General features: G+C 37.7%; 1 protein-coding gene across 3 annotated transcripts in view; it reads right to left on the reverse strand.

Moving 5' to 3' along the window:
• Positions 1-27,777, reverse strand: part of LOC609469 (histone-arginine methyltransferase CARM1-like) — a 250,915-nt gene that overhangs the window by 133,549 nt on the left and 89,589 nt on the right. For all 3 annotated transcript variants that reach the window (XM_038527174.1, XM_038527176.1, XM_038527175.1), the window contains one exon: positions 24,573-24,698. In XM_038527174.1, coding sequence (XP_038383102.1) covers positions 24,573-24,698 — 126 coding nt within the window. The remainder of the gene's footprint in view (positions 1-24,572; positions 24,699-27,777) is intronic.

Raw genomic sequence — 27,777 nt, forward strand, 5'->3', positions numbered from 1 at the left:
TCTTCACCTCAGATATAGTGACAATGAGAAATAAACTTTAAAGTAGAATCTGAGAAACTAAAATTATCTTCAGTTGAGAGGGGTCCTGTGAAGTGGCTGCTTGGACAGAAATTACATTTGGAAAATGGTCTCTCCATGAGAGCAGGGAGCTGTAATAGTGCAAGCTCACAGTAGGTGCTCAAAACATGTATAAATAAACATAGAAGATGGCTAAAGAAAGAGAAAATGCGATAAATGAATATCAAACTGAGAATGTGAAGAGGGAGGGATCATCTCTCTTGAGAACCCTGGCTAGATCACATTAATCACTAATAAGAGAAATAGTTTTCAGACCCAGAAAGAACAATCTCCTAGTATCAATTTTGCATGGGCAAGAAGGTTCTAGCCGCCATGGAAACTCTATTTCTTCCTTGATGTCACCACTCAGGAGTCTCCTTTGCTCTTACTTCCTTTTCCCCCTCAACTATCCCCTTCTTGACAGTTACTCTCACATTCCCAAGACTGGTCTGGGACAGGGTATGAGTTGAAACACTTGCCTATTATAAAGAGAAAGTATTTTCTTTCAGCCACAGAAAATGTAATAGTGATCTCACCTTCACTCTGTGATCTGCTCTGCTCTTTGAAACACCCTCTATAAAGTTTTATTATTTAATGAAATTCCCAGGAATGCTTAATTCCAGGTTTTCCTATGAAACATAAACCTTAATTATGCAAGACCACCATATATGGTTGCACAGGATGTGCACTGCACAATCCAGGAGCTACATTATTTATCAAAAACATCAGACTTATTTATTACAATCCATTAGCCAGTGACAGCAAATTGTCTTTTATTCTAACAAAATCGGTATAATCATGATCACTTTCCAGCAGATGAAAGAAAAACAGTCTTAAGAAAGGACCTTTCTCCCCCCTGGTTTACATAAGGTGTTATGTGGACTATAGTGGCTCTGAAATGTGCTCAATGAGCACAAACATTAGTCTCAGCCTTTCCTTCCATAGCCTACCAGAGGAAGGGGTGGCACACTCAAATCCTTCATGGGTCAGACAGGTTACATAAACAGGTGAAGCAGACCACATGGGTGCATCTTTAGAAAGTAGTGGTAGTTAAAAAACCAGAATGGAGAGTAGAGACCCAGCGGAAATGCTTTCAAGTTTGATTTAAAAACAAAGTCATCCTGTAGGCTAAATAGAACTCATCTGGTAAACTCATCTGTCTGGTCAACAGTTCACAAACTCTGGTCCTTGGTCAAATAAGTAATGTGAGAAGAGGACAGAAAGCAGTTATTTGTTTAAACATAATCTTCTTTATTGCCAGTAGTCAAACCCACAGAAATTTCAAAAGCTTTCCAAGTAGTGGTTCTCAGCAAGGGGTGACTTTTCTCCCCCCAAAAAATGCTAGGCAATGTCTGGAGATGTTTGGTTGTCCCAACTGGAGAGGGCTGTACTGTCAGCATCTAGTGAGGAGAAGCTAGGATGCTATGTCCTGCAGTGCACAGGACAGCCTCCACAACAGAGAAGAATTAATTACCCACCGTCAAATGTCAATAGTTTCACTGGTCTAAGTAGTCACGTGACAATTAAAATGAAAAAAAAAAAGACTTTTAGTTTGATATTAAGTGAATCCTTAAACCCTAATAGTATCTACACGTGTGGATGGTAGAAACAAAACAGGTTAGCCAACTTCTGAACCTGGCACAGTGTAAAGGGGTCACCGAGATATTGCCAAAGAACTGTAGACCTTTGTAGGCAAAGTGTTGCTCCAGCTCTTCATTCTGGGGACCTCTAGAAGCACTACTTTGCTCCTTGTTCACACATAGGTGTGATGTTTGATGTCCACGTACAGACTGCAGAGACCATTACCGTGACTGTGACTTGTGGGGAATGTTTCATTAGTGGGTGAACCACTGGAGATGTTTCAGCATCTTAGATTCTCTCCTCAGAGAAATCTCTACTCACATTGTGTACTCTTGCTGCTGGATATGGACGTTATACTCCATGCTACTATTTGTTTATGAAGAGGTTGAGTACCATGCTTCAGCTGTACCATGAAATTTGCAAACTGGTCTGAACACCTCCTGCAAATTACTTCAGTAGAGAAATGACTTCTGAGTTTCAAACTCTCAGAAGCAGATTTTAACTCCATTCTGATGTAAGACTGCTACTGACTACACATCCCAGTAAATCTGATGGTTCTTTAAGTGGGAAAGCCCAACATGCTGTCTCATCAATAATTTCATTATAAAGAGCTTCTTTCCCTGAAGAAGGGTTTAATATAGCATATTGCCTTATGGTCCACAACCCCAAAAGGATACAATAAAATATCCTAAGATGACAAGAACCAAATTAGTTTGAGGACATCACCACCTTACCTGGGAACCATAGGGGTCTACTCCTACAAAGAGAAGGTGGGAGGGTAGGATGAAGTACTTAGCTGGTAACAAAGTGCTCAAAATACAGAAAATCAATGAAAGGAAATTTTATATCACCAGCACCCAGCACTGCCTGAGTGGCTGAGAGTATCAAACACCAAATAAATATTTTTTAATGAATGATAGATGATATTAATAATACCTCTCATTTAAAAACTTTTAACAGTATATCTAGAAGTTCTTTTTATAAATATTCAGAGATCTTTAACAGCTGCATAGTATTCCAAATCACAGATGGCCAATGATGGATATTTTTGTTGCTTTCAAGTATTTTGCTATTGCACACAGTGAGCTGATGTTAATATTTTCTGAAATTTCATTTCTCTTATTTATGAGTATATTTGTAAGGTTAAATTACTAGAAGTGAGAGCCAAAGATAGGCCCATTTGAAATACAGAGCCAGATTTCTCTCTACATAGGCTGTTATAATTTATACTCCACAGGAATGTATGACAATGCCTACTTCCCCATACTATCACCAACACAGTGAATTAGCACAGCGCATTAACAATTTTTATGAATAAATAAATATAAATATTTAGAAAATATTTTAGCATTTTTTGGTATCAATCTGTTACATGACAAGAGTTCCAAGACAGCTAAAACATCTGAAAGTACTTGGAAGAAGAAAGTGAACATGCAAAGAGCAATGCTGAACACAGACCCTATATTAAATACAACCTCATTTTGCTTTTGAGAGGCAGAGAGCTATTGGCCAAATGCAATAAAACTCATATTAAAGATTCTAAAGTCTACTGCTCAGTCAACTCAGATTCCTGCCATTGCTTTTGTAATTTTAAGAGGGCATTTCAATGCAGCTCTAAAACTCTTGATCAATATACTTGGGACAACCACAGGAATTACCTGTGGGTAAATAATACTGGTTTCCTGTGTCATTTTGTAGCTCTTGATAGAAATGTTTGTTGCTCTTGATGCCCAAATCATATTTTATGGACTTCTCTATGTATGATTCTTTAATTTTTATTCTGATTTTTAAATCTACATAAAGTACATAGATTAATATAAAGATTTCCATCATCAAGATTCAAAGCTGACTAAGATTTTGTCAATCTCCATTCATTTCTACTGTCATGCATTTTGTGTTTTCTCTTGGCTGGACATTTTAAAGCAAATCCCAAACATAATGCCATTTCACCCATAAATATTTTAGTAGTATGCAGATATTTTGTGCACATGTTCAGCAGGAAACAGGGACCAGAGAATACTTTACTATAATAAATCCTGAGAGTGAGGAGGCAAGGAGCAGCCAGGCTCCAGCTGGGCTCAAGTGAATTTGAATTTTCCTCATAAAAGAAAAAAATGAAAAAAACATCTGCTAGAGGCTTGGAGTCTTTACTTTTTGCTTTCTTGAGTCATTATCTGAAGTATAACATCACATAAAGTCAATAGAATATTAACTTTCACGTAGCAAAGGTGCATATACACCTATAACCTAGAGAAATCCAATTATAGTTGCTAGTTGTAACTCTCCTTTCTCAATAATTGATAGACAGGTAGGCCAAGAATCACTAAAGATCAATAAGATTGAATTGATATGGACAGAAAATCCCACCCGACAATAACAGAACACAGACTCTTTCCAGATGTACTTGGAACATTCATCAAGATGGACCATGCTGTGGTCCATAAAACAAACTCCAGAAAATCTGAAACCACTGGTATTATATAAAACATGTTCTCAGATCACAAAAGAGTTCAACTAACATATTGAAATATATATAGAAAATCTCCAAATGTTTGGAAATTAACAATATATTTCCAGATAATCCACAAATCAAAAACAAGCAAACAAACCTGCCATAGGCCAAAGAACAATATACATTATTTTGAACTGTATGGCAAGAAAAACACAATACATAAAAATGTATGGGATGCAGGCAGAACAGTGTGTAAAGAAAGAAAAGTATAGCATTAAATGTGTATTAGAGGGGCATGTGGGTGGCTCAGTGATTGTGTGTCTGCCTTTGGCTCAGGTCGTGATCCCGAGGTCCTGACTCCTGCATCAGGGTACCCACAGGGAGCTTATTTCTCCCTCTGTCTCTGTCTCTGCCTCTCTGTGTGTCTCATGAGTATAAATAAAATCCAAAAAAATGTGTTTATTATAAAAACAGTACTCAGATTAGTGATCTACCTTCAGATGTTAGAGGGAGAAGAGTAATCAGAGAATCAAAGTAATCAGAAGAAAGAAATAAAGACAAGAGTCAATATGATGGGAAATGTGAGCACCTGGGTGGCTCATTCAGTTGAGCTTCTGACTCTTGATTTTGGCTCTGGTCATGATCTTAGGATGGTAGGATTGAGCCCCAGATCCAGCTCTGCACTCGGTGGAGAGTCTGCTTGAGATTCTCTCTTTCCCTCTCCCTCTGCCCCTTCCCTGTTCACGTGTGCATTCTCTTTCACTATCTCAAATAAATAAATAAATCTTTTTTTAAAAAGATGGAAGATGAACAAAATAGAGAAAAATGAGTGAAATCAAAATCTCTTTCTTTCACTGGAAGAATCAATAAAGTTGAGAAGTCTCCAGCTAGACTATCAAGGGGGAAAAGAAAGATCTATCACCTATATAAGAATGAGAGAAAGGATACTGCAGATCACACCAATACAAGAGTATTATGAAGAACATAATGGCAAGTAATTCAACAATCTGAATGAAATGGACAAATTCCAAGGATAACATTAACAATTAAAGCTCAATAAGCAGTCGATAGTAGATATATTAAATAGATCTCTATGTATTAAATAAATTACCATTGTAGTTAAAAATCTTCTCCTAAAAAGAATTCAAGGTCCATTTGGCTTCAGTTGTTAATTCTAACAAATATTTGAAGAAATGATGCCAAATTCTATACAAAGAGTTCACAAAACTACTTTAGGAAACATGTCCCAATCTTATAGGACCAGTATTAGTATGATACCTGAACCAAACAAACATGTTTTATTTATTTATTTTTTAATTTTTATTTATTTATGATAGTCACAGAGAGAGAGAGAGAGAGAGGCAGAGACACAGGCAGAGGGAGAAGCAGGCTCCATGCACCGGGAGCCTGATGTGGGATTCGATCCCGGGTCTCCAGGATCGCGCCCTGGGCCAAAGGCAGGCGCCAAACCGCTGCGCCACCCAGGGATCCCAACAAACATGTTTTAAAAGAACTACAAAGCAATACCTGAAGAACATAAACACAAAAACTATTTATGAAATTCTAACAAATCTAATTTGTAAAAAGGATTACATGACAATGCGGTTTAACTAAAAAATTCAAGTTCATTCTAACATTCGAAAATCAAAATCACCATATCATCTAAAAATAAAAATAACTTCATCTTTGTATATTCAGAAATATATTTTATAAAACCCAATTCAATATGGACAATGTTAGCAAATTAGAAATAGAATGGACTTTCCTCAACCTGGTAAAGGATGTCGACAAAAAAAACCCTACAGCTAATGGTGAAAATGGAATATCTTCACGTCTTCCTTGAGATCATGAACAAGGAAAGGATGTCCAGTCTCACTTCTCCTATGCAATGTTGTCCTATAGGTCCTAACTGGTGCAGTAAGCAAGAAAAAGAAATAAAAAGCCTACAGACAGGAAAGGAAGAAGTAAAAGTGTCTCTAATCGCAGATGACATAATCATTTATATAGAAAATCCTAGGAATCTATAAAAGAAACCTACAAGAACTAAATGACTTAAGCAAGATTGCAGAATGGAAAACTAATGTACCAAAAAATCAACTGTGTTTCCAAAGCAATGGATAATCAATATGTACTAAATTTAGGTTCTTTGATGAGGAGCAGGATATTTGTGTGATTTCAAAGTACCTTTGCCCTGATTGCATATTAATCACAATGAACAGGGAAAGCATAGTAATTTTACAATAAAAAAAAAAGAAACTGGAAAACATCTTGACCTGGTGACCAAAATTCCTACTACCAACAAGAGGCAGAGAGACCTCAGTGCTCCCTAATGGGGTATTTGTAGAAGGACATGGTTTCCATCATGCTACTTATAGTAAAGTCCTAAAGTACTCAAATGGCTTGGAAATAAAATGATACTACATATGTACACACATACACACATAAAGAGAGTCAAATGTGACAAAATACAGTAAATTAATGAATCTCTTTAAAGGGTATTCAGAAGTTCCCTGTCATGTTTTCGTAACCTCTAAGTTGGAGATTTTTTTTTTCCAAATAGAAAAGAATGGAGAAACTTTCCCATGATTCATAAACTCCTAGAAGAAGGTCTACCAGTGACTTTCTTTGTCCCAGTTAATGAAATGTTGATACAAGTTGGCCTTCCCATGTTTGTGTAAGCATCCCAGTTGAAAATATAAGTTTACTAGATTCAGTGTCAACCAGTGAAGAATCAAGGGACAGCTCAGAAGCTGTTTTGAGATCACAGGCTCTGGGTCTTCTTTTTGTCACTTGGACAATTTCCTTCCTATCTCTGAGCCTCTGGGTCTTTGCTTAAAAATGGGAATAAACAGTAACAACCTCACAGGGCTTCTGTGAGAATTACAATGAAAGAAAGCACAGATCCATCCCTTTAAAAGGCACTTAAAAATAACCAGCACCTGCTTCAAGTCCACGGATGCTTTCCTTCTCCCTCGGAATGAGACCAAGGTCCCCCCCAAAACCTCACCTGATCTGACTTCTGTTCTCTCATCTCACCACTCTCCTTCTCTCTGATTTCATTGAGCCTCCTGTCCCATTCTTCAGGCACACCTCGCCTCAGTGTCTGTGTGATTCTGTTCCAGGTCGGGACCCCCTTTAGTCCAGACGTCCACAGGGCTCCTCTACTCCTGCACCTCTAACCTCGACTCAAACGTCACTTATCCAGGAGGCCTCCCCTACCCAAATTACAAAATACAGGTGGTACATATAGTTAGTTCCCATTCTCTCTCTGCCTCTGTCCCTGGCTTATTTTTCTTTTCAGCCCTGACCACACACAACTTACCTATAACTGTTCATTTATTTTTTGGCTGTGTCCTTCTCTCCAAATGTCAGCCATTTAATTGTAAGGACTTCTATTTATTTGGCACTGTATCTTCAGCACATAAATAAGTGCTTGGTGCCGAAGAGACTCTCAATAAATATTTGCCAAATGAATACATGAATGAACAGGAAGTCAAGCTTGCACCCATCTGGTGCAAAAAGAGTCACGGCTTCACAGGTATTACCTTAAGTCCATTTAATTAAAATTTTTTTCTCTGTTGACATCTGTCACTAAATATCTCCACTGCTTCTAAAAGGCAATGAATTTAAATGTACTGGATTTCACAGTGGTCTTTGAGATTACCGGAGATTATTTGACATGTGACAAAACCAGGCTGGGAGATCATGGAGTCACAATTCTGAAGAAAGAAAGGAGAAAGGGGAAAAATATTCCTCACACAGACGTATTTGAATATTTGATCATTTCTTCCCCAGGGGTGCCACCTAATTATCAATACAGGTCAGCTCCACAATAAAGTTGGATTTTCTTTCTTACTCAAGTTACAGATAATTGGCAGCTCTTCACTCACTTCTAAATATAAAATAGCAGCCTTGCATTTCAAATGCCATATCCTCTTACTCCAGAGAAACAGAGCACATCTCAAAAATTCAGCAATTGTGTCTGATGGGCAGTGACACCAGCAGACAGCTTACTGTCAACACCCAGGCTGACAAATGACAATCAAGGTCCCACTGCCACCTGGGACCTGGGCCATCTGGGACCCTGTGAGTCACAGTCAGCTTGTCCCTCACTTGCCACTACTTTCTGGAGCTGTAGACTCCAGTCTTTTGCTCTACAACCTCCAATGACAGACCCAGCATGGGAAAATCGACTGTTCAGTTTCAGGGGCCAGGAAAATCAGACAAGCAATCAACTCCCCAGGGACTGTCGCTGGTTTTTGAAAACTATTATTAGATCAAAGCAAGGAGGACCATCAATCTGTAAACATCTGCATTTACAATCCATTCGGTACAGGGATTCACAGATAGCAGACCCACAAACCACCGAATGGGAAGGTGTTACAGGAGGCATCCTTGAGAAGATTCTCAAGGTAGGTCTGAAACTCCTAATAGCAAATAGATTTCCTTCTTGTAGAACCAAGGAGATTAACAGACTATAGCCAGTGTTCTAAATATGGTAGGCCATGGCCTTTGTGTGCATTCCTGAAATATAAGTGATGCGTCGAACTGATGAAAAATTTGCATCAAAATCGGTCCCACGTATGGGCTCCTTATTTAGAAATGTTCCCTCTTGCTTTTTTGACTGGTGTGAACAGATTAAGGAGAACCTGGATCATTTGTATTCTAAATCAGGCAAAAGCAAACTCAATCTGGATTTCATTACTGAGCCCCAAATCCTTGTCTCAGAGAATGTAATGAAAAAGGTCAGCTGAATCTCCCCGCCCATCAGAGAAGTCACTAGAAAATACGTACAGAGGCCTCGGTATACGATCAGGGTAATAGACTCCTATAATTCGTCCTTAACACTAAGTGAGCCAGGTTGGTTCTGGGCATCATGACTATATAAGCCATTTCAGATTCTTTTCTTCAGGCAGAAGCTGGAAGCAGTACAGGTAGTACATGGAAAATATTTGGCCATTGGATATGATGGGGAGTAAGATACATCCCAATTTCTTGGGACTTTTTCGATTGGAATCTCAGAATTTCCACCCCACTGAAATGTAAAGACTTAAAGAAAAGTTCTTGTCCAGAAAATGAAGGCAGCCTCAATTTTATGAGTCTCTGAAACATAAAGCCCAGGCCTACACAGACTTTTGGTACCAACTCTGAACAGTACCCTGCATGAAACACAGATCTTGTAGAAATGTATATTCCATGTGGGGTTTACAAGTATGGTTTCCTCGAGCGTTGGATTTTCAAAGTATGAAGATGTTGGAAGAAAGGCTTTCCATGTAGCTTTCTTGTGGCACAATTGCTCTTTATTCATTCACCAGCTTCTTTCTTTCTTAAAACTACACATGCATTGGGGAGGATGTGTGATAAGTGTAGGAAGAGTATGTGGGCCTTGGAGTCAGGAAGCTCTGGATTTGAATCCTTGGTCAGATAATTATTAGTCATAGTATCTTAAGAAAGTGATTTTCTTCTCTGAATCTCAGTTTTCTCATCAGTAAGATGATCTGATTAAAGCCTCCCACAAATGGATGGTGTCTGAGACGAGATGATAGGTCAAATGTTTATAGTATAAAAAGTAAAAAGGACATTTTGCTCTTAGCCTGGTTATATCCCATTACATAGGCCAGAAAGATTTTCCATTTCTTAAAGAGTTGCATTCCTGAAAGCCATGAATTCAAAAAAATTCTAAAACATTTGCATAGTGAGACAAGCTACATCCTGATGTTCACTATCAAAGATAGAAATGATTTGTATTTATTAAAGCTGACAGCTTTTCCACACTATCCAGAGAGGGGCTCCCCCTGTAACTTCAAGGGAAACTTTGACCATTTCCAGAGCCCCCTGCAAATGAAGCAGAAGGATGTCATCAAACCCCTCACAGCAAGAACTCAAGCATGTGGCACAAACCTTGATTTTCAAAAGGAACAGCACATCTACGAAAGGATAAATGATGGCACCAACATCATAAATCTGAAGAGAGCCTGAGAGAAGCTTCTGCTGGCAGTTTGTGCCATTGTTACCATCAAAACCACAGCTGATTTCAGTATCATGGTCAGTGAGCTGTGTCACTGGAGCTGCTCCCATCGCTGGCCACATGATTCCTGGAATCTTCACCAAACAGATCCAAGGAGCCTTCCAGGAGCAGTGACTTCTGGTGGTTATGATCCCAAGGCTGACCATCCAGCCTCCCACAGAGATACCTTAGGCTAACCTGCCTACCATCACTCTGTGTGACATGGACTCTTCTCTATACTATGGGGACACTGCCATCCCAGGCAACAAGGGAGCTGACTGAATAGGTGTGATATTGTGGCTGTTGGCTTGGAACTTCTTGCTCATGGCTGGGACTATTTTCTGTGAACACCCGTGGTCATACTTGGTCTCCACTTCTATGGAGATCCTGAAGGGATATTCAAGGAAGGGTATGTAGCTGCTGAAAAGCCTGTGACCAAGCAGGAATTTTACAGTTAAAGAACTGCTCCAGCTCCCAGGTTTACTGCCACTCAACTGGAGGTTGCACACTGATCTGAAGGCACAGGTGACCTGGCTCAGCCTGCCACAGAGGACTGGACCATGGTGTCCACCAGTCAGGCCACTGAATGGCAGCAATGACCACTGAGTAGTCTGAAGCTGCTCAGCCAGAAAATGGAAATAAGGTTGATAGGAAATAAACAGTTTCCAAAAGCTATGTCCAAAATAAAATAAAAAATAACAACAAAAACAAAAAACACCTGACTCAGATGTAATCTGATCAGAACTGCAGTTTGACCTACAAATATTGCCTTCTCTCTTTACCTGTGAGCCCATCATTGGGAAAGCAGGACTCCCCATATATGTTTTATTATCATAGATAAAATTCCACTCAGTATTCAAAAAATGTTTATTAAATGACTTTCTTGTTTGACTTTTAACATGCAGGTCTCACCAAGATGCCCACACAAACTTATTGACCAGAGCTTCCAAGCTGTGTTGCCTGAGAAATTCACTTTATAAGCTTTGCAGGTCCAGGCCTGTCTTGCTTGGCTTCTAGGGTGAGTCTAACTGTGCTACAGTGGTGAATGTATACTTACTGAATCTGTTTCTAAATTATTTTTGGTTTACTGCTATCTGGATTTCTGGTTTTATTTCTGCCTCAAGCCTATGTGTATTATTTCTATCTAATGATGTCTGGTCTTCTCTAATGAACAAAAAGTACTGAGAAGTTGGTGTTTATCTTCATTTAGTGTTGTTGGTCTACACTTTCAGGGATATCTTGAATGACTGGAACAACAAAGTGTACAGTTTACCAAGACCAGAGGCCTGTCTCAATTGAATCGTTAAGAGAGTTGGCCGGTGGAACATCCTGTACTATTAATGTTTTAGCTGTAGAAGATATTCTAAATTGCCTTGTCTGTGCCTGTTTTTCCTGCAACTATTGTGCACATATGCATTTGTACAATTTAATGTGACTTATGAATGAAATTTCCCATGGGGTCATTCTTATAAAGGAGAAAATCTTCTCTCCTCACAGAGAAAAAGTGTTAAGAGATATTCCTCTGTGGTTTTCTTGTTGAGATGCATACATGTGTTACCAGGTAGGCCAAGAATGCAAGGCACTGACTGCTCTTTGCCTATGCTATTTTTCAGGGTTGTGTATGCACCAAGCAACCCTGAAGTCTGAAGCAATATTTTCTTCTGGAACAAAGAGCTAGCTTTCTTACTAGTTGTTATAAACTAGTGGGTTCTCTCTAAGGTTAGTGTTCCTCTCCAATAATGCATACCACTGCATGTGCAGATACTCGTCCGATCCTCTGCATCTGCCTGTGGGTACTGGAGTTCAGACAATCAACAGTATGCTGACCCTCTGGTTACTACTCATTCTTCGAATCATAAAGCCTTTACCTCTGAGCCAAGAATCTTGTGTCTTCTGTTAGTATTCATGAAACAAGTAGCTTGCTAGCCTACAAGTCAGATAAAAATCTCACCCTTACCCATTCTTGGCAGAAACAGATGCCTTTGTAATATGGTCTGCAACCATAACTCTTTGTGTCTGTGGCCAATCTTTTGGAAGTACCCTTGAAGACCACAGGAAGATACATGAAGATCATGGAAATATGTAATTTGCACATGTTATAGAAATATCAAACTCAAAAAGACAGATCTACCATTGAAAGGAAGCAAATGTTTGCAAATATTTTATGAGTTGAAACTTGTTTTGCTTGACTTGCAGAATAGAAGGCTCTGATTTATGGGTTGTGCAACAACTGTATGAATGAGCTAGAATGTATACCAAAGTAATGAAAATGTTGATTGCATCTGGCTTTTCATGAATACCCATTACTACTGCCCAAGAAATCTGAAGTGTTCTCAGAGTGTGTGAATCTCTTTCTTTTGAAAGAAATAGGAAGCACTTCTACTCATAATCATGGCAGATTAACTGGTACATACTTTCCCTTCCATGAAACAAGAAACTGGAAAAATATCTGAAATAGTGTTGTCAGACACTGCAGAACAAACAGGCAATGCAAAACTGTGATCTCTGAAAGAAGATGAGGGCACTGCTACAATTAGCCTTGTTTTCTGTCTAGAGACGCTATTCACACTGCAGGACGTGGTATGGAAAGTAAAACAGAACAGAGTAGTCTTGCTGAGTTGAAGATACAGAGATTGGCATGCAGGAAGACAAGCTGCTGGAATTTCTAGGCAGATTACTCATGACAAAGTTCTTATATGAAGAAAGAACTAAAAACAATTTGCATAGGGCTCCCCTTGAGTTTCTAGCTGAACAAATGCTAAGTAAAACATTTGTAGGGTAGATTTCCACAACATAGTCAAAACCACAGTGGGCAAAGAATAAGTATGAGAGAGTTCTAAGCTGAAAAATTTCCAGAGATAACACAGGGTGAGGAGAGTTTCTAGTTCAGCCAGAGTGGAGAGACCTCGCTGAATACTTGAGATATAACAGTAGAAACCAAAGATTGGACACACCTTAGTTACATGTCTAAACTACACCTCGAGTAAAGACTTAGGGAAGCCAAGGCAAAGCTAAAAAACAAATCTCAAAAGAATCAAGTTGACCTAAAATGATATAATCTGCCTGTCTGAACAAATCTCAATACTCCTTAAAGGCAGGCAATGGAACCCAGACACTCCATAGCACAAGATTTAGAATGTCCAGCTTCAATGACAGAGATATCTATAAAATTCCCAAGTATGTGAAAATTAAAATACTTCTCAATATCTTGGGGACTAAAGAAGTAATCAGAAGAAAATTGAGAATGTATTTGAACTGAGTGATAATGAAGATGTAACATATCAAAGTTTGGTTATATAGGTAAAGCCATAATAGTTAACAGTTAATGACCTTAAGAAATTATATTAGAAAAGAATAAGGGTAAAATTTATGACTTAAAGTTTCACTATAGGAAGTTAAAACAAAAGATCCAAGTAAACTCAAAGTATAAAGAGGAAAGAAAATTATAAAGAGCACAAATCAATGAAATAGAAAATAAGTAAACAATAGAGAAAATAATGCAACTAAAAGCTGACTTATTGAAAAGACTGGTAAAACTGATGAACCTCTAGCAAGGCTGATAAAAAAGGCATTATTAATAATCAAAATCAGGAAAAAATAAAAATTATTATAAATGTTATTAATTAAAAGGATAACATGTAAGGTATGAAGAAATTTTTATAGTAAATCTAACATCTTAGATGAAATGGAACAATTCCATGAAAGAATACAAAATGTCAAACTGACACAAGAAGAAAACCTCAAGAGGGACACCTGTGTGGCTCAGTGGTTGAGTGTCTGCTTTTGGCTCAGGTCCTAGGATCAAGTCTCACATCGGGCTCCCCACAGGGAACCTACTTCTCCCTCTGCCTATGTCTCTGCCTCTCTCTGTGTGCCTCTTATGAATAAATAAATAAAATCTTTTAAAAAAGGAAGAAAACCTGAAGAGTCTTACATCTATTACAGGAATTTTATGTCCATTAATAAAACTGTAAGCCTCAGTGGCTTCACAGGTAACTTCTATCAAAAATTTAATGATGAAATAATAACAGTTGTATATAATTTCATTCTAGGTAATTCACTAAGTTTATAGAATATGACAATCTCAATAGATTCAGAAAAATATTTGACAAAATCTATGGCTAATTATGATAAAAATTTCCAGCGAGAAGTAAACTGCCTCAATATGATAAGTGGCAGCCACAAAAGATACACCACAAACATTATACTTAATGGTGACAACTGGACTTTCCCCTACAATTAGGAGAATGTCATGGATAACCGCTTTCCCAGGTCCATTCAACATTGTATTGGAAGTCATAAGAATTTCAAAAACTCAAGAAAAAACATAAAAAGTGTAAAGACCAGAAAATGGGTAAAGCTATGTCTATGTGCAAGTGACAGATTATTTAAAGAAACAATTCTAAGGAGACACCTGGGTGGCTCAGTGGTCAAACATCTGCCTTCAGCTCAGGGCATGGTCCCAGAGTCCTGGGATCGAGTCCCACATCGGGCTCACCTTGAGGAGCCTGCTTCTCTCTCAGCCTATGTCTCTGCCTCTCTGTGTGTCTCTCATGAATGAATGAATAAAATCTTTTTTAAAAAAGAAACAATTCTAAGGAATCTGAAATATAACTATTAGAACTAGCAAATGAATACAAAAGGTTGTGGTATCCAACATTAATACTAAAAATTGATTAAAGACATCCAGTAAGATGGTAGAGTAGATGATCCTTTGTTTACCTTGTTGCATGGACATAACTAGGTAAACCCCACATCAGTGTAAATAACCCAGAAAATGACTTGAAGACTGGCAGAACAGACTCTCCACAGCTAAATGTAAAGAAGAGACCACACTGAAGAGGAAAGGTGGAGACATGGTTAGGAACCAAACTGACCCTTAGGACTTTGTGCAGGAGAGATGGACACTGTAGGCATGGAGAGGGGAGAAAAACAGACTATCATAGCCAGCACCCTAGGCACAAGAGACCTAGATTGGGAAGATGTACCCCCATAACACTTGGCTCTGAAAATCAGAGGGGCTTAATTTCTCAAGTTCTTACAATCAGTGGGGATTAACACCTGGAACTTTAAAAATCAGCATGTTCAGCTCTGGGAGAACCTGAAGGTGAGTCTCTGCCCTTAAGAGACAACACAACAAAAAGCCCTGCTGAGATACAGTGCAGAAGTAGCAGCTTGTAAGACACCTGGGGTGTATAAGAAGATTTGTTTGCTAATCTCATGGCCTATGCTGAAGGGGCAGGAATCTTTGGGAGAACTCTCCAAGAACAAAGGAACTGGTAGGTGCCACTTTCCTCTCCTGCTCCATAACCTAGATACAGGGACACCTGCAGGAATGAACATAGTGGGAATACTCTCTACCTAGCTTGCTAACAGTGCTCCTGCTCCCACGGGCTTCTTGGGGTTGCCTCCTCCAACCTGGCCTTAGCAGAAGTTTTCCTGGGAGGCTGCTGATGTCCTGTCATGCAAACCTTGCTAACACCATGCACCCTACCCCTGTGCTCTCCTATGGATCTTTTCCCTCTGAGTCAGCCTTCTCCCACAGCATACACATGCTGCACCCTCACATTCTCCAAAAAACTTGCTCCCTCCAACATGCCCTTAGTAGGAGTCCATTCAAAGTAGTGCCACAAATGTTACAGTGTGCAAGCAGCCCTAACAGGGGCTAGCACCACTCCAAACTGACTCCTGATCTAGGGAGAAGGGAAGATAATCACACACACCATTCCAGCTTTGGCCCCAGCACTGGCTGGAGGCAGACACCAGGTCTGACTACAAGTCCCACCTATCAATGGGATCTTCTCAGGGGATAACAAAGGGAAAGTGCCTCTGTAGTTCAGTGCTATTTCATCTCTGGCAAACACCTGATCTGACTCAGCTGAAGACTAAGGTGGCTCACTAACATCACAGAGATGAAACTCTGCCCACAACAGGCAAAGAAAGCCACTGCACACAATTGGAATGAAGGAAAAAGTGGCTCAGCCACAACAGCTGGGTACCTGTAACACACATACAAGACATCCCTAAAATGCCAGGGTGTGGTGAAGAGGGGGCACTGTACTGCAGAGCACTATAGGACCTCTTCTTCATAAGGACACTACTTCCAAGGGCTAGACACATGGTTGAGTTTCCTAATACACAGAAACAGACACGGAGAGTTAGACAAATGAGGTGACAGAGGAATATATCTCAAATGAAACAACAGGACAAACATCACAGCAAGAGACCTAAATGAAACAGAGATAAGTAATATGTCTGATAGAGAATTTAAAGACATGGTCAGAAAGATACTCACTGGGCTTGAGAAAAGAGTACAAGACCTCAGTGAGACCATTAACAAAGAGATTTTTTAAAAACCCATAAAAAGGAACCAAACAGAAATGAAGAACTCAATAACAAAAACTAAAAATACACTAGAAGAAATAAATAATAGACTAGAGTATGAAGAATAGATCAGTGACCTGGAGGACAGAGTAATGGAAAACAATCAAGAAGAGAGAGAGAAAAAAGTGAAAATAGATTAAGGGAATTCAGCAACTCCATCAAGCATAGTAACATTTGCATAATAGGGATCCCAGAAGGAGAAGAAAGAGAAAAGGGCGCAGAAGATGTATTTGAAGAAATAATAGCTAAAAACTTCTCTAATCTGGAGAAGGAAACTGAACTCCAGATCTAGGAGGCATAGAAAACCCCCAACAAAATCAATCCAAGGAGGCCAACACCAAGACACATAGCAATTAAAATGGCAAGAAGTCCTGATAAAGAGAGAATTTTTAAAGCATCAAGAGAAAAGAAAACATTTACATACAAGGGAAATCCCATAATACTATCAGCTGATTTTTCAGCAGAAACTTTGCAGGCCAGAAGAAAGTGGCATGATATATTCAAAGTGCTGAAAGAAAAAACCCACAACCAAGAATACTCCACCCAGCAAGACTACCATTCAGAATAGAATGATATAGAGTCTCCTAGAAAACAAACATTAAAGGAATTCATCACCACAAAACCAGTCCTATAATAAATGTTAAAGGGTGGGATGCCTGGGTGGCTCAGCGGTTGAGTGTCAGCCTTCAGCTCAGGGTGTGATCCTGGAGTCCCGGGATTGAGTCCTACATCAATCCTGCATGGAGCCTGCTTCTTCCTCTGTCTACGTCTCTGCCTCTCTGTGTGTGTGTCTCTCATGAATAAATAAATAAAGTCCTTAAAAAAAAGAAATGTTAAAGGAGACTCTAAGTGGAAAGGAAAGACCATAGCAGGAATAAAATATGAAGCATAAAGCAATAAAATTAATTATATCTGTTAAATAAATCAAGGGATTCAAAAAAATAAAAAGATGTAAACTGTGACACCATATACCTAAAATGTGGGAGCAAGAAGAGTAAAAATTTAGTGCTTTTAGAATAAGTATTAAACTTAAGCAACCTTCAACTTCATACAGAGTGCTACATGCCTAAGATGTCATATATAAACCTAATGGAAACCACAATCCAAAAACCGGTGATATATAAAAACTAAAGATAAAGGAATTCCAGTATATCACTAAAGAAAACCAGCAAACCAGGAGAGAAGAAAGCAAGAGAAGAAAGGAACAGAGAACTACAAAAACAACCATAAAACAAGTAACCAAATGGCAATAAGTACATACCTATCAATAATTAATTTGAATATAAATGGACTAAACACTAATAAAAAGACATAGGGTGGGATCCCTGGGTGGCGCAGCGGTTTGGCGCCTGCCTTTGGCCCAGGGCGCGATCCTGGAGACCCGGGATCGAATCCCACGTCAGGCTCCCGGTGCATGGAGCCTGCTTCTCCCTCTGCCTGTGTCTCTGCCTCTCTCTCTCTCTCTCTCTGTGTGACTATCATAAATAAATAAAATTAAAAAAAAAAAAAGACATAGGGTGACTGAACAGATAAACAAGTAAGACCCATCTATATGATGCCTACGAAAGCTCATTTCAGACCTAAAGACACGTGCAGATTGAAAGTGAAGGAATAGAAAATAATTTATCATGCAGATAGAAGTGAAAAGAAAGCCTGGGTAGCAATACTTACATCAGACAAAATAGACTTTAAAACAAAGGCTGTAACAATAGATGAAGAAAAACACTATGTAATCATAAACATAATAATCCAACAAGATGTAACAATTGTAAACACTTAGGCACACAGCATGGAAGCACCCAAATACATAAAATAGCTAATAACAGACATAAAGGAAGTAATAGATAGTATTACAGTTATAGTAGCAGACTTTAACACCCCACTTACATTAATGGCTGGATCGTCCAAAAAGAAAATCAACAAGGAAACCATGGCTTTTAGTGACATATTGGACCAGATGGATTTACCAGATATATTCAGAACATTCTATCCTAAAACAGCAAAATACACATTCTGTCAAGTGCACATGGAATATTCTCTAGAAGAGTACACATATTAAACCACAAAACAAGTCTTAACAAATTCAAAAATACTGAAGTTATACCATACATATTTCTGGCCACAATGCTATGAAACTAGAAATCAACCACAAGAAAAATCTGGAAAGAATACAAATACATGGAGGTTAAATGACGTGCTATTACACAGTGAATGGATCAACCAAGAAATTAAAGAGGAAATAAAAAATTACATGAGACAAATGAAAAATGAAAACACAGCCACCCAAAATCTTTGGGATGCAACAAAGGCTGTTTTAAGAGGAAAGTTTATAGTAATACAAACCTACGTCAAGAAGTAAGAAACATTTCAATTAAACAATTTAACCTTACACTGATAGGAGCTAGAAAAAGGACAAACAAAACCCAAAACCAGTAGAAGTAAGGAAATAATAAAATTAGAGCAGAAATAATTGAAATATAAACTAAAAAAAAAACCCAATCAGAAATCAATAAAACCAGGAGCTAGTTCTTTCAAAAGATCAATGAAATTGGTAAACCTTTAGTCAGACTCATCAAATGAGAGAGGACTGAAATGAAATCAGAATTAAAGATAAGAAATAACAACAAACACCACAGAAATACAAAGGATTATAAGAGAATACTATGAAAAATCATATGCCAACAAACTGAACAACCTAGAAATGAATAAATTCCTAGAAATATACAACCTCCCAAAACTGAATAAGGAAGAAATAGAAAATTTGAACATACCAATTACCAGCAATGAAATTGAAACAGTAATCAAACAAAACAAACAAAAGTCCAGGACCAGAAAGCTTCATAGGTTAATTCTACCAAACATCTAAAGAAGAATTAATACTGATTTTTCTCAAACTATTACAAAAAAATAGAAGAGGAAGGAAAGCTTCTAACTCATTTTATAAGGCCAGAATTTATGCTGTACCAAAACCAGACAAAGACAACATTTAAAAAGCCTCAATGAAATATTAACAAACCGAATCCAACAATACATTAAAAAAATCATTTACCACAATCATGTGTGATTTATTCCTGGGATGCAAGGGTGGTTCAGTATTTGCCTATCAATCAACATGATGCATCACATCAACAAGAGAAAGAATAAAAACCATATGACCATTTCAAAAGATACAGAGAAAGTATTTGGCAATGTATAACGCCCATTCATGATAAAGACCATCAACAAAATAGGTTTAGAGGGAACATATCTCAACATGATAAGGGCCATATTTGAAAAACCCACAGGTAAACATTGTCCTTAATGAAAAAAACTGAGAGTTTATTCCCAAAGGTCAGGAACAAGCAAGGATGTCAACTCTCACCACTTTTTTTTTTCAACATAGTACTAGAATTCCTAGCCACAGCAATCAGACAAGAAAAAGGAATTAAAGGCATCCAAATTGGTTAATAAAACTTCCATAATTTTCAAGTGACATGATACTCTACACAGAAAATCCTAAAGACCACACTAAAAATCTATTAGAACTGATACATGAATTTGTTATGGTCACAGGATACAAAATTAATATAATGCAGAAATCTACTGCATTTCTGTATACCAATAACAAAGTATCAAAAAGAGAAATTAAGAAAACAATCCCATTTATAATTGCACCAAAAAATAATAAAAGACCCTCCAAGGGACCATAAGGGAAAGAGGGGAAACTGAATGGGGAAAGATCAGAGAGGAAGACAAACCATGAGAGACTTTTAACTCTGGGAAACCAATTGAGAGTTGCTGAAGGGGAGGTGGGTGAAGGATGGGGTAACTGGGTGATGGGCACTAAGAAGGGCACATGATGTGATGAGTATTTGATGTTGTAATATATATTGGCAAACTGAAATTAAATTTAAAAAATAAATGTGAGCAAAAGTAAAACTGCATTAAATTAAAAAATATAATATAATATAAATAAGATACCTATGAATAAATTTAACCAAGGAGCTGAAAGACCTGTACTCTGAAAACTTTAAAGCACTAATGAAAGAAATTGAAGATGACACCAATAAATGGAAAGATATTGCATGCTCATGGATTAAAATAACAAATATTGTTAAAATGTCCAAATTACCCAAACCAATATACAGATCTAATTCAATCCCTACCAAAATACTAATAGCATTTTTCACAAACCTAGAGCAAATAATCCTAAAATTTTATGGAACCACAAAAGACTCCAAATATCCAAAGCAACCTTAAAAAAGAAAAGCAAAGCAGGAAGCATCACAATTCCAGACTTCAAATTATATTACAAAGCTGCAGTGATCAAAACAGTATGGTACTAGTGCAAAACAGACACAAAAACAGATGCAAGAATAGAAAACACAGAAATGAACCTACAACTGTACAGTCAATTCATCTTCAACAAAGCAAGAAAAAATATCCAATGGGAAAAAGACCGTCTCCCCAACATGTGGTGTTGGGAAAACTGGACAGCCACATATAGAAGAATGAAACGGGACCACTTTCTTTCACACAAAAATAAATTCAAAGTGGATTAAAGACTTAAATGTGAGACCAGATGCCATAAAACTGCTAGAAAAGAACACAGGCAGTAATTTCTTTGACATCAGCTGTAGCAATATTTTTCGAGATATGCCTCCTTTGACAAGGGAAACAAAAGCAAAAATAAAGTATTGGGACTACTTCAAAATAAAAAGTTTCTGCATAGCGAAGGAAACAGCATAGCTAAACGTCAATGTACTGAATGTGAGAAGAGATTTGCAGATGACATATTCAATAACAGTTTAATATCCAAAATATATAAAGAACTTCGACAACTCACACAGAACACAAATAATCCAATTAAAGGTGGGAAAGGGGCACCTGGGTAGCTTAGTCAGTTCAACTTCTGACTCTTGGATACAGCCCAGGTGATGTTCTCATGGGTTGGGCTCTCTGCTTAGCAGAGTCTGCTTGAAGATTCTCTCCCTTTTCCCTTGCCCCCAATTCATACACTATTCCCCCTCAAAAGTGAGTCAATCTTTTTTAAAAACTAAAAAATAGGGATGCCTGGGTGGTTCAGTGGTTGCGCATCTGCCTTCAGCTCAGGGCGTGATGCTGGAGTCCGAGATCAAGTCCCACATCGGGCTCCCTGCATGGAGCCTGCTTCTCCCTCTGCCTGTGTCTCTGTTTCACTCTCTCTCTGTCTCTCATGAATAAATAAATAAAATCTATAAATAAATAAATAAATAAATAAATAAATAAATAAAAAGTGGGCAGAAGACACAGACATTTCTCCAATTTAGACATACAGATGGCAACAGACACACAAAAGGATGCTCAGCACCACTTGTCATCAGGGAAATGCAAATCAAAATCACAATGCGGTTATCACCTCACACCCGTCAGAATGGCTAAAACAAAAAACACAAGAAACAACAAGTGTTGGTGAGGATGTAGAGAAAAAGAAATCCTGGTGCACTGTTGGTAGAAACTCAAACTGCTTCAGCCACTGTGGGAACCAGTATGGACATTCCTCAAAAAATTAAAAATAGAATTACCAGATGATCCAGTAATTTTGCTACTGGGTATTTACCCAAAGAATATGAAAACATTAATTTGAAAAGATATGGGCACCTCTATGTTTATTGCAGCATTATTCATAATAGCCAAATTATGGAAGTAGCCCAAGTGTCTATTAATAGATAAATGGATAAAGAAGATGTGTGTGTATACACACACATGGAAATACACACACACACATATATGTGTATATATATGTAATAGACTATTACTCATCCATAAAAAATTAAATTGTTATTTGCAACAATATGGATAGATCTAGATGGTATAATACCAAGAGAGATAAGTCATTCAAAACAAATACCATATGATTTCACTCATTTGTGAAATTTAAGAAACAAAACACATGAACAAAGTAAAAAAGAGATAAACCAGTCATTTGACTTGCAAATACCTTTTAAACACAGAGTGCTAGAATAAACGGGTATCCATATGGTCTAAAAGTAATCCTTGGTCCATACCTCACACCATATAAATAGTAATTAAGAGAGATTACAAGATAATACTAAATTTTAAAAATGATAAAGTAATAAAAAATTCAAAAGGTAAGACTTTAAAACTTCTAGAAGGAATCACAGGAGAAATCATTCACTATCTGAAAGGTTCTTAGGATATAGAAGGTAGTAAGGAAAAAGATGACAACCTTGACTTCACCAAATTTTAACACTTCTTTTCAGCGGAAGACATCATTCTCCAAAGGAGTAAAGCAAGTTCCAAGCTAGGAGATAACATCATAAATTACGTGCCTGACACTTGCTTGGTATCCTGGATACAAACAACTCCATAGATGAACAACCAATCGGTAACAAGTAAATGATTTAAATTCATAAGCCCATGAAAAAGTAAGTGCTTAATATCATTGAGCATCAGAAAAATGTAAATTAAAACCACAGTGAGATTCAACTACACATCTACCAAAATGGGGAAAGTTTTATTTTTATTTATTTATTTATTTTCAAAATGGGAAAAAATTCAATAGACTGAAAGACCAAATGTTGGCAAAGATGTGGGACAACTCTCATTCATCATTCGTGGGAGTATACAATGGTACAACTGCTTTAGAAAAAAAAATCTGGTTATTTATTATAGAACTAAGTATGCATTTATGCTATGAGCAAGCAATTTTACCCACAGATATTGATATAAAAGAAATAAAAAATATATGTATGCAAAATGATTGGCACGAGAATATTTACAGCAACCTTACTCATGATAGCCAAGACCTGGAGACAGTCTGAATATCTACCAAAAGGAGAATGGATAAACAAATTGTGACTATTACCTAGCAATAAAAGTGAACAAACTACTAATACTAGTAACAACATGGATGTCTCGAAACATGCTCGGTGACCTTAATAAAGAAAGTAGACACTGAATGATCCCATTTATAGGAAGTTCTTGAAAAGGCAAGTCTAATCCATGGTTAGAAGAAAATCAGAGCAGCGACTGCCCCTGGAAGGACAGGAGTAGGGAGTGACAGGGCAAGGGTATGAGGTAACTTTTAAGAATGATGGTGTTCTTGAGATTTGTGCATTTCAATATATGAAAATTTTAACTCGATAGAAAAAAATTAGAAACAAATTTTGAATTCTAGTTAATGATATACAGCCGGAAGTACATGACAGCAAAATGTGCTGGTTATTCTAATTTACTCCAAAATACATCATAAAAATAAGATGGACCGAATAATGGAGGATGGATGGATGGACAGACATGTGTTAAACAAATTCCTCACTCTGGCTGACTCCTGTGTGAGTAGAATTTCAAAACAAGAAACCAGGTTAATTTCTTTATCCCAAGTAGTTATCGGTAATGAAATCACTTAGGATATTTTAGCTAACCAGAGGAGAATATGTACCATCGCTAATACTTTACATTGTCTGGATTAACACTGTAAGTACACAAGATCCATTTATGTCCAACTTAAAGAAATGACCGTCAACCATCTAAGGTAGACTCAGGGCACTGTTAGCCTTAATTTTCTTTATCAGACTTGATATCTTCCAGAGTGCCTTTTCTTCCTTCCTAAAACACTTCCAATTATACTTTAGTTTACCTCCCTGCTTGCTTGACATTTGTCATCTAGAATCTAAAAATGATCAACCAATGATTCAAAGGCAAAAACAACATGGAATCATTCTGAATGATACTCAAATTGAAAAATGATATTTCTGCAAACAACCTCATCTTCAAGGAGAACCAACAACACTGATGAAGACTGGGACAATCCTTGGTGGCCTCTCCTATAGCTCTGGATGAATGAGGATCAAAGTGTGTGTGTGTGTGGGCGGGGGGGGGGGGGCGTCAAGAATAAAAACATTCTCCTAATCTAGGAAAAGGTTGGTTGCTCTCTAGCCATGGTATCAGGTAAGCACCAGCACCAATTTCAGATCATTCTATCCATGGCAGCTCACATCAGGAAACATGCTGCCAAAAGCCAACCAATCAGTAACAGCAAAGTCAACCAATCAGGAGACTTGTCCTCAGGAAAGGCAAGGAAAGGGTCAGGACAGGCACAAGACTTACCAGCATGAGACTCAAACTTCAACAAAGCACTGTTGTATCCCAGAGTAATCAAGATGGATTCCTTCCCCACCCGGCAGCATTCAGTGTCTCTGTTGAGTAAGCATTTAAAGACACAGACGCCATCAGCTATAGAGGGTGGAGGAAAAAAAAAAAAAAAGAAAAGGATTAGGAAAATCCATTTTTGAGCATTGTAAAAAGGTTCAGCAACATCATCCCTACAATTCTCTCATGTTTTCAAGGCTCTCCATGTCTTTCTTCTTAATATAATGCCTCCTGAGATTTAAGAGGATCTAAGGATCTGAGATAAAAGAGGAGTTTAACTATGGCCCTTTACCAATTCTTTGCAGGTGGGTTAGCACATAGCTGTTATGGCCTCTTGCCTTTATGCCCAGGGCCCCACTCCCTATAAACCCTGTATTCTCCAAATCCCTATAAACCCTGTATTCTCCAAATCATTTTGCATCTCTTGACGGAATCCCAGGAGCGTCCGTCCAGGTAACATCCCTTTGGGAGATTTTTTTTTATATAAATTTATTTTTTATTGGTGTTCAATTCACCAACATATAGAATAAAACCCAGTGCTCATCCTGTCAAGTGCCCACCTCAGTGCCTGTCACCCAGTCACCCCCACCCCCCCGCCTTCCTCCCCTTCCACCACCCCTATTTCGTTTCCCAGAGTTAGGAGTCTTCCATGTTCTGTCTCCCTTTCTGATATTTCCCACTCATTTTATCTCCTTTCCCCTTTATTCCCTTTCACTATTTTTTATATTCCCCAAATGAATGAGACCATATAATGTTTGTCCTTCTCCGATTGACTTATTTCACTCAGCATAATACCCTCCATGTTCCATCCATGTTCCATGGAACATGTCCTCCAGTTCCATCCATGTTGAAGCAAATGGTGGGTATTTGTCATTTCTAAGGGCTGAGTAATATTCCATTGTATACATAAACCACATCTTCTTTATCCATTCATCTTTCGATGGACACCGAGACTCCTCTGGAAGATTCTTGAGCACCTACTATGTGCCAGAGATCTCATAGAATCTTCATTCAGAGTATTGTCACTGCCAATGTTTTTAGGTAAAAATGAGGCAGAAGGTTTTTACCCAAATTTACACAGCTGGTAAGTGGCAGAACCAGAGTTAAAACCCAAGATTAAATTTGACTCCAAAGCTCATTATTGCTCTTAAAAAACCAAGACAAGCGCAAAAAAGAGGGAGCCTGGTTTCTGCAAGCAGGGCCCACAGTGAGTGGCTAGGTTCTCATGAGGTTCACACATAGATAACTGAGAAGTCACTTGCTATTCCTCCTTCTACACATTAAACAGGCCTTTAGCACTAGAGCAGCTGTAGTGTGGTGGCAAAAGTAATAAACTTGGGGTTTTGTTTTCATTTCTGATATTTACTAACTTAGGGACTTCAATCACCTAATCACACTTGGGCACATTATTTCATCATGTAAAATGAAAATGTTGATCTTTACTTCCCAAGTTTTTTGACTAATAAAGGTAAAATAACCTCTAAAATCCTACTAAAATGATAAGAGACTATTGGCATTTCTCTCATTATAGAGTAGATCTTAGTTCCCATCCTTAATGTCTTTCATTCTCCCTCACAAATTCAAATACAGATAGTGTTTTGACTTTGAAAGATAATTATATATAAAATTCTACTGTTACACAAGTATGTGGCACATTCATACACACACACATTCAAAACACACGCATACACAGAGTAAAAATGGCCAAATATTTTCAAATATTTTCACCCATTACTTCAAATGAATGAATACCTCCTGATGGAAGCTTTCACAAATATTTTTTGCAAAACATCTTGGCTGGTTAAATAGTGCAGATGTTTTGAAAACATTTTCCTGGCATAAAGCATGAATACAGGTTTAATTATTTACAGCCCAGTCAGTGTCTCAAAGGCATCAGTGTCTCCTTGCAGAGAGGCAGCAGAAAGAAGGGAGTTTAAGACCCTTTTACACAATATGCTCTCTTTAAATCACAAAAAGTGGTTTTTTCCCCCCAAGAAACCAGGATTTTCCACATTTGCCAATTGTTTTCTTACAGTTTTGAAGGAAGATGAGGGAGGGATGCTACTCTTCTATAGTAGCTTGCAGTTTGTGAACTCTTTGCAGGTAAGGGTGATTTTACTTTATTTTTAAAATCATTATCTTTTTTTCTCTGAATCTAAATGCAGCACAGTACCTGGGACTTAACAGATCTTTCTGAATCGGTGAAAGCATTTCTTCACATATTGATGGCATGCCATCCCAGAATAGATAGAAAGTTTCAAAATTTATCTGGTTCAATTCTCCTAAACCAGAATTTTTTGTTTTGCTGTTGTTTGTTTGTTCAGTTGTGATTTGATTAGGGTATAAGATGAATTGCTCTTTTTTTCCTACTTTCAGACGTTGCAAAATGCCTGCCCATATAGCCTCTTTTCTTCATCCTCTCCTACCCTCTGTTTAAATATAGGTGGAACAGATCTTTCTTTTGTTTTTTGTTTTGTTTTGTTTTTTGTTTGTTTGTTTGTTTTTTGGAATAGATCTTTTTAAGCATGCCATGGAATCCAGTAAGTACTGGTAACTATGTAATTTTTTAAAATGTTGCTTTGGCAAAATAAATGAATACTTTAAACAAAATTGAAAAGTAACGATAAGCTGGGAAAATATTTTTAACATACTCAACAAAGATTGAATATCCTCAAGATACAATTAACTTTAAAAAATAAGAAGCAAGCATTCTCATTGAAAAGTTAGTAAAGAGAACAGCAGGTAATCGACAACTAGAAAAATGCCAATAGCAAAAAGAACGTGAATAATGAAGTAACAGTCAAAGAAATGTGTAATCAAACAATGAAGTCTAAATTTTTATCTCTGTGTGTCAGCCTTTTAAAAATAAGTATTAACAATATCAAATACTGGAAAGAGTCTGAGACAATGGTGAATAGCAATTATTGGGAACATAAATTTCTATGTTTCTGGTAAGTATTTTGCCCATAGGTTCAAAATGTAAAATCTAGGTATTCTTTGCTAGACATTCTGCTTATAATCATTTCCTCCAGCAAGTACGTTTTCTAGTGTGGATGAGTGTACTGTCGAGGACATTCATCTTAGAGTTGTTTGCTACCTCTAGAAGATGCAAAGAAGTGAAATCTACCATGTACATGGTTGGTTAAGTGGAACATGATGGGGA

The sequence above is a fragment of the Canis lupus genome, chromosome 1, assembly GCF_011100685.1.
Source record: "Canis lupus familiaris isolate Mischka breed German Shepherd chromosome 1, alternate assembly UU_Cfam_GSD_1.0, whole genome shotgun sequence".
Lineage (NCBI taxonomy): Eukaryota > Metazoa > Chordata > Mammalia > Carnivora > Canidae > Canis > Canis lupus.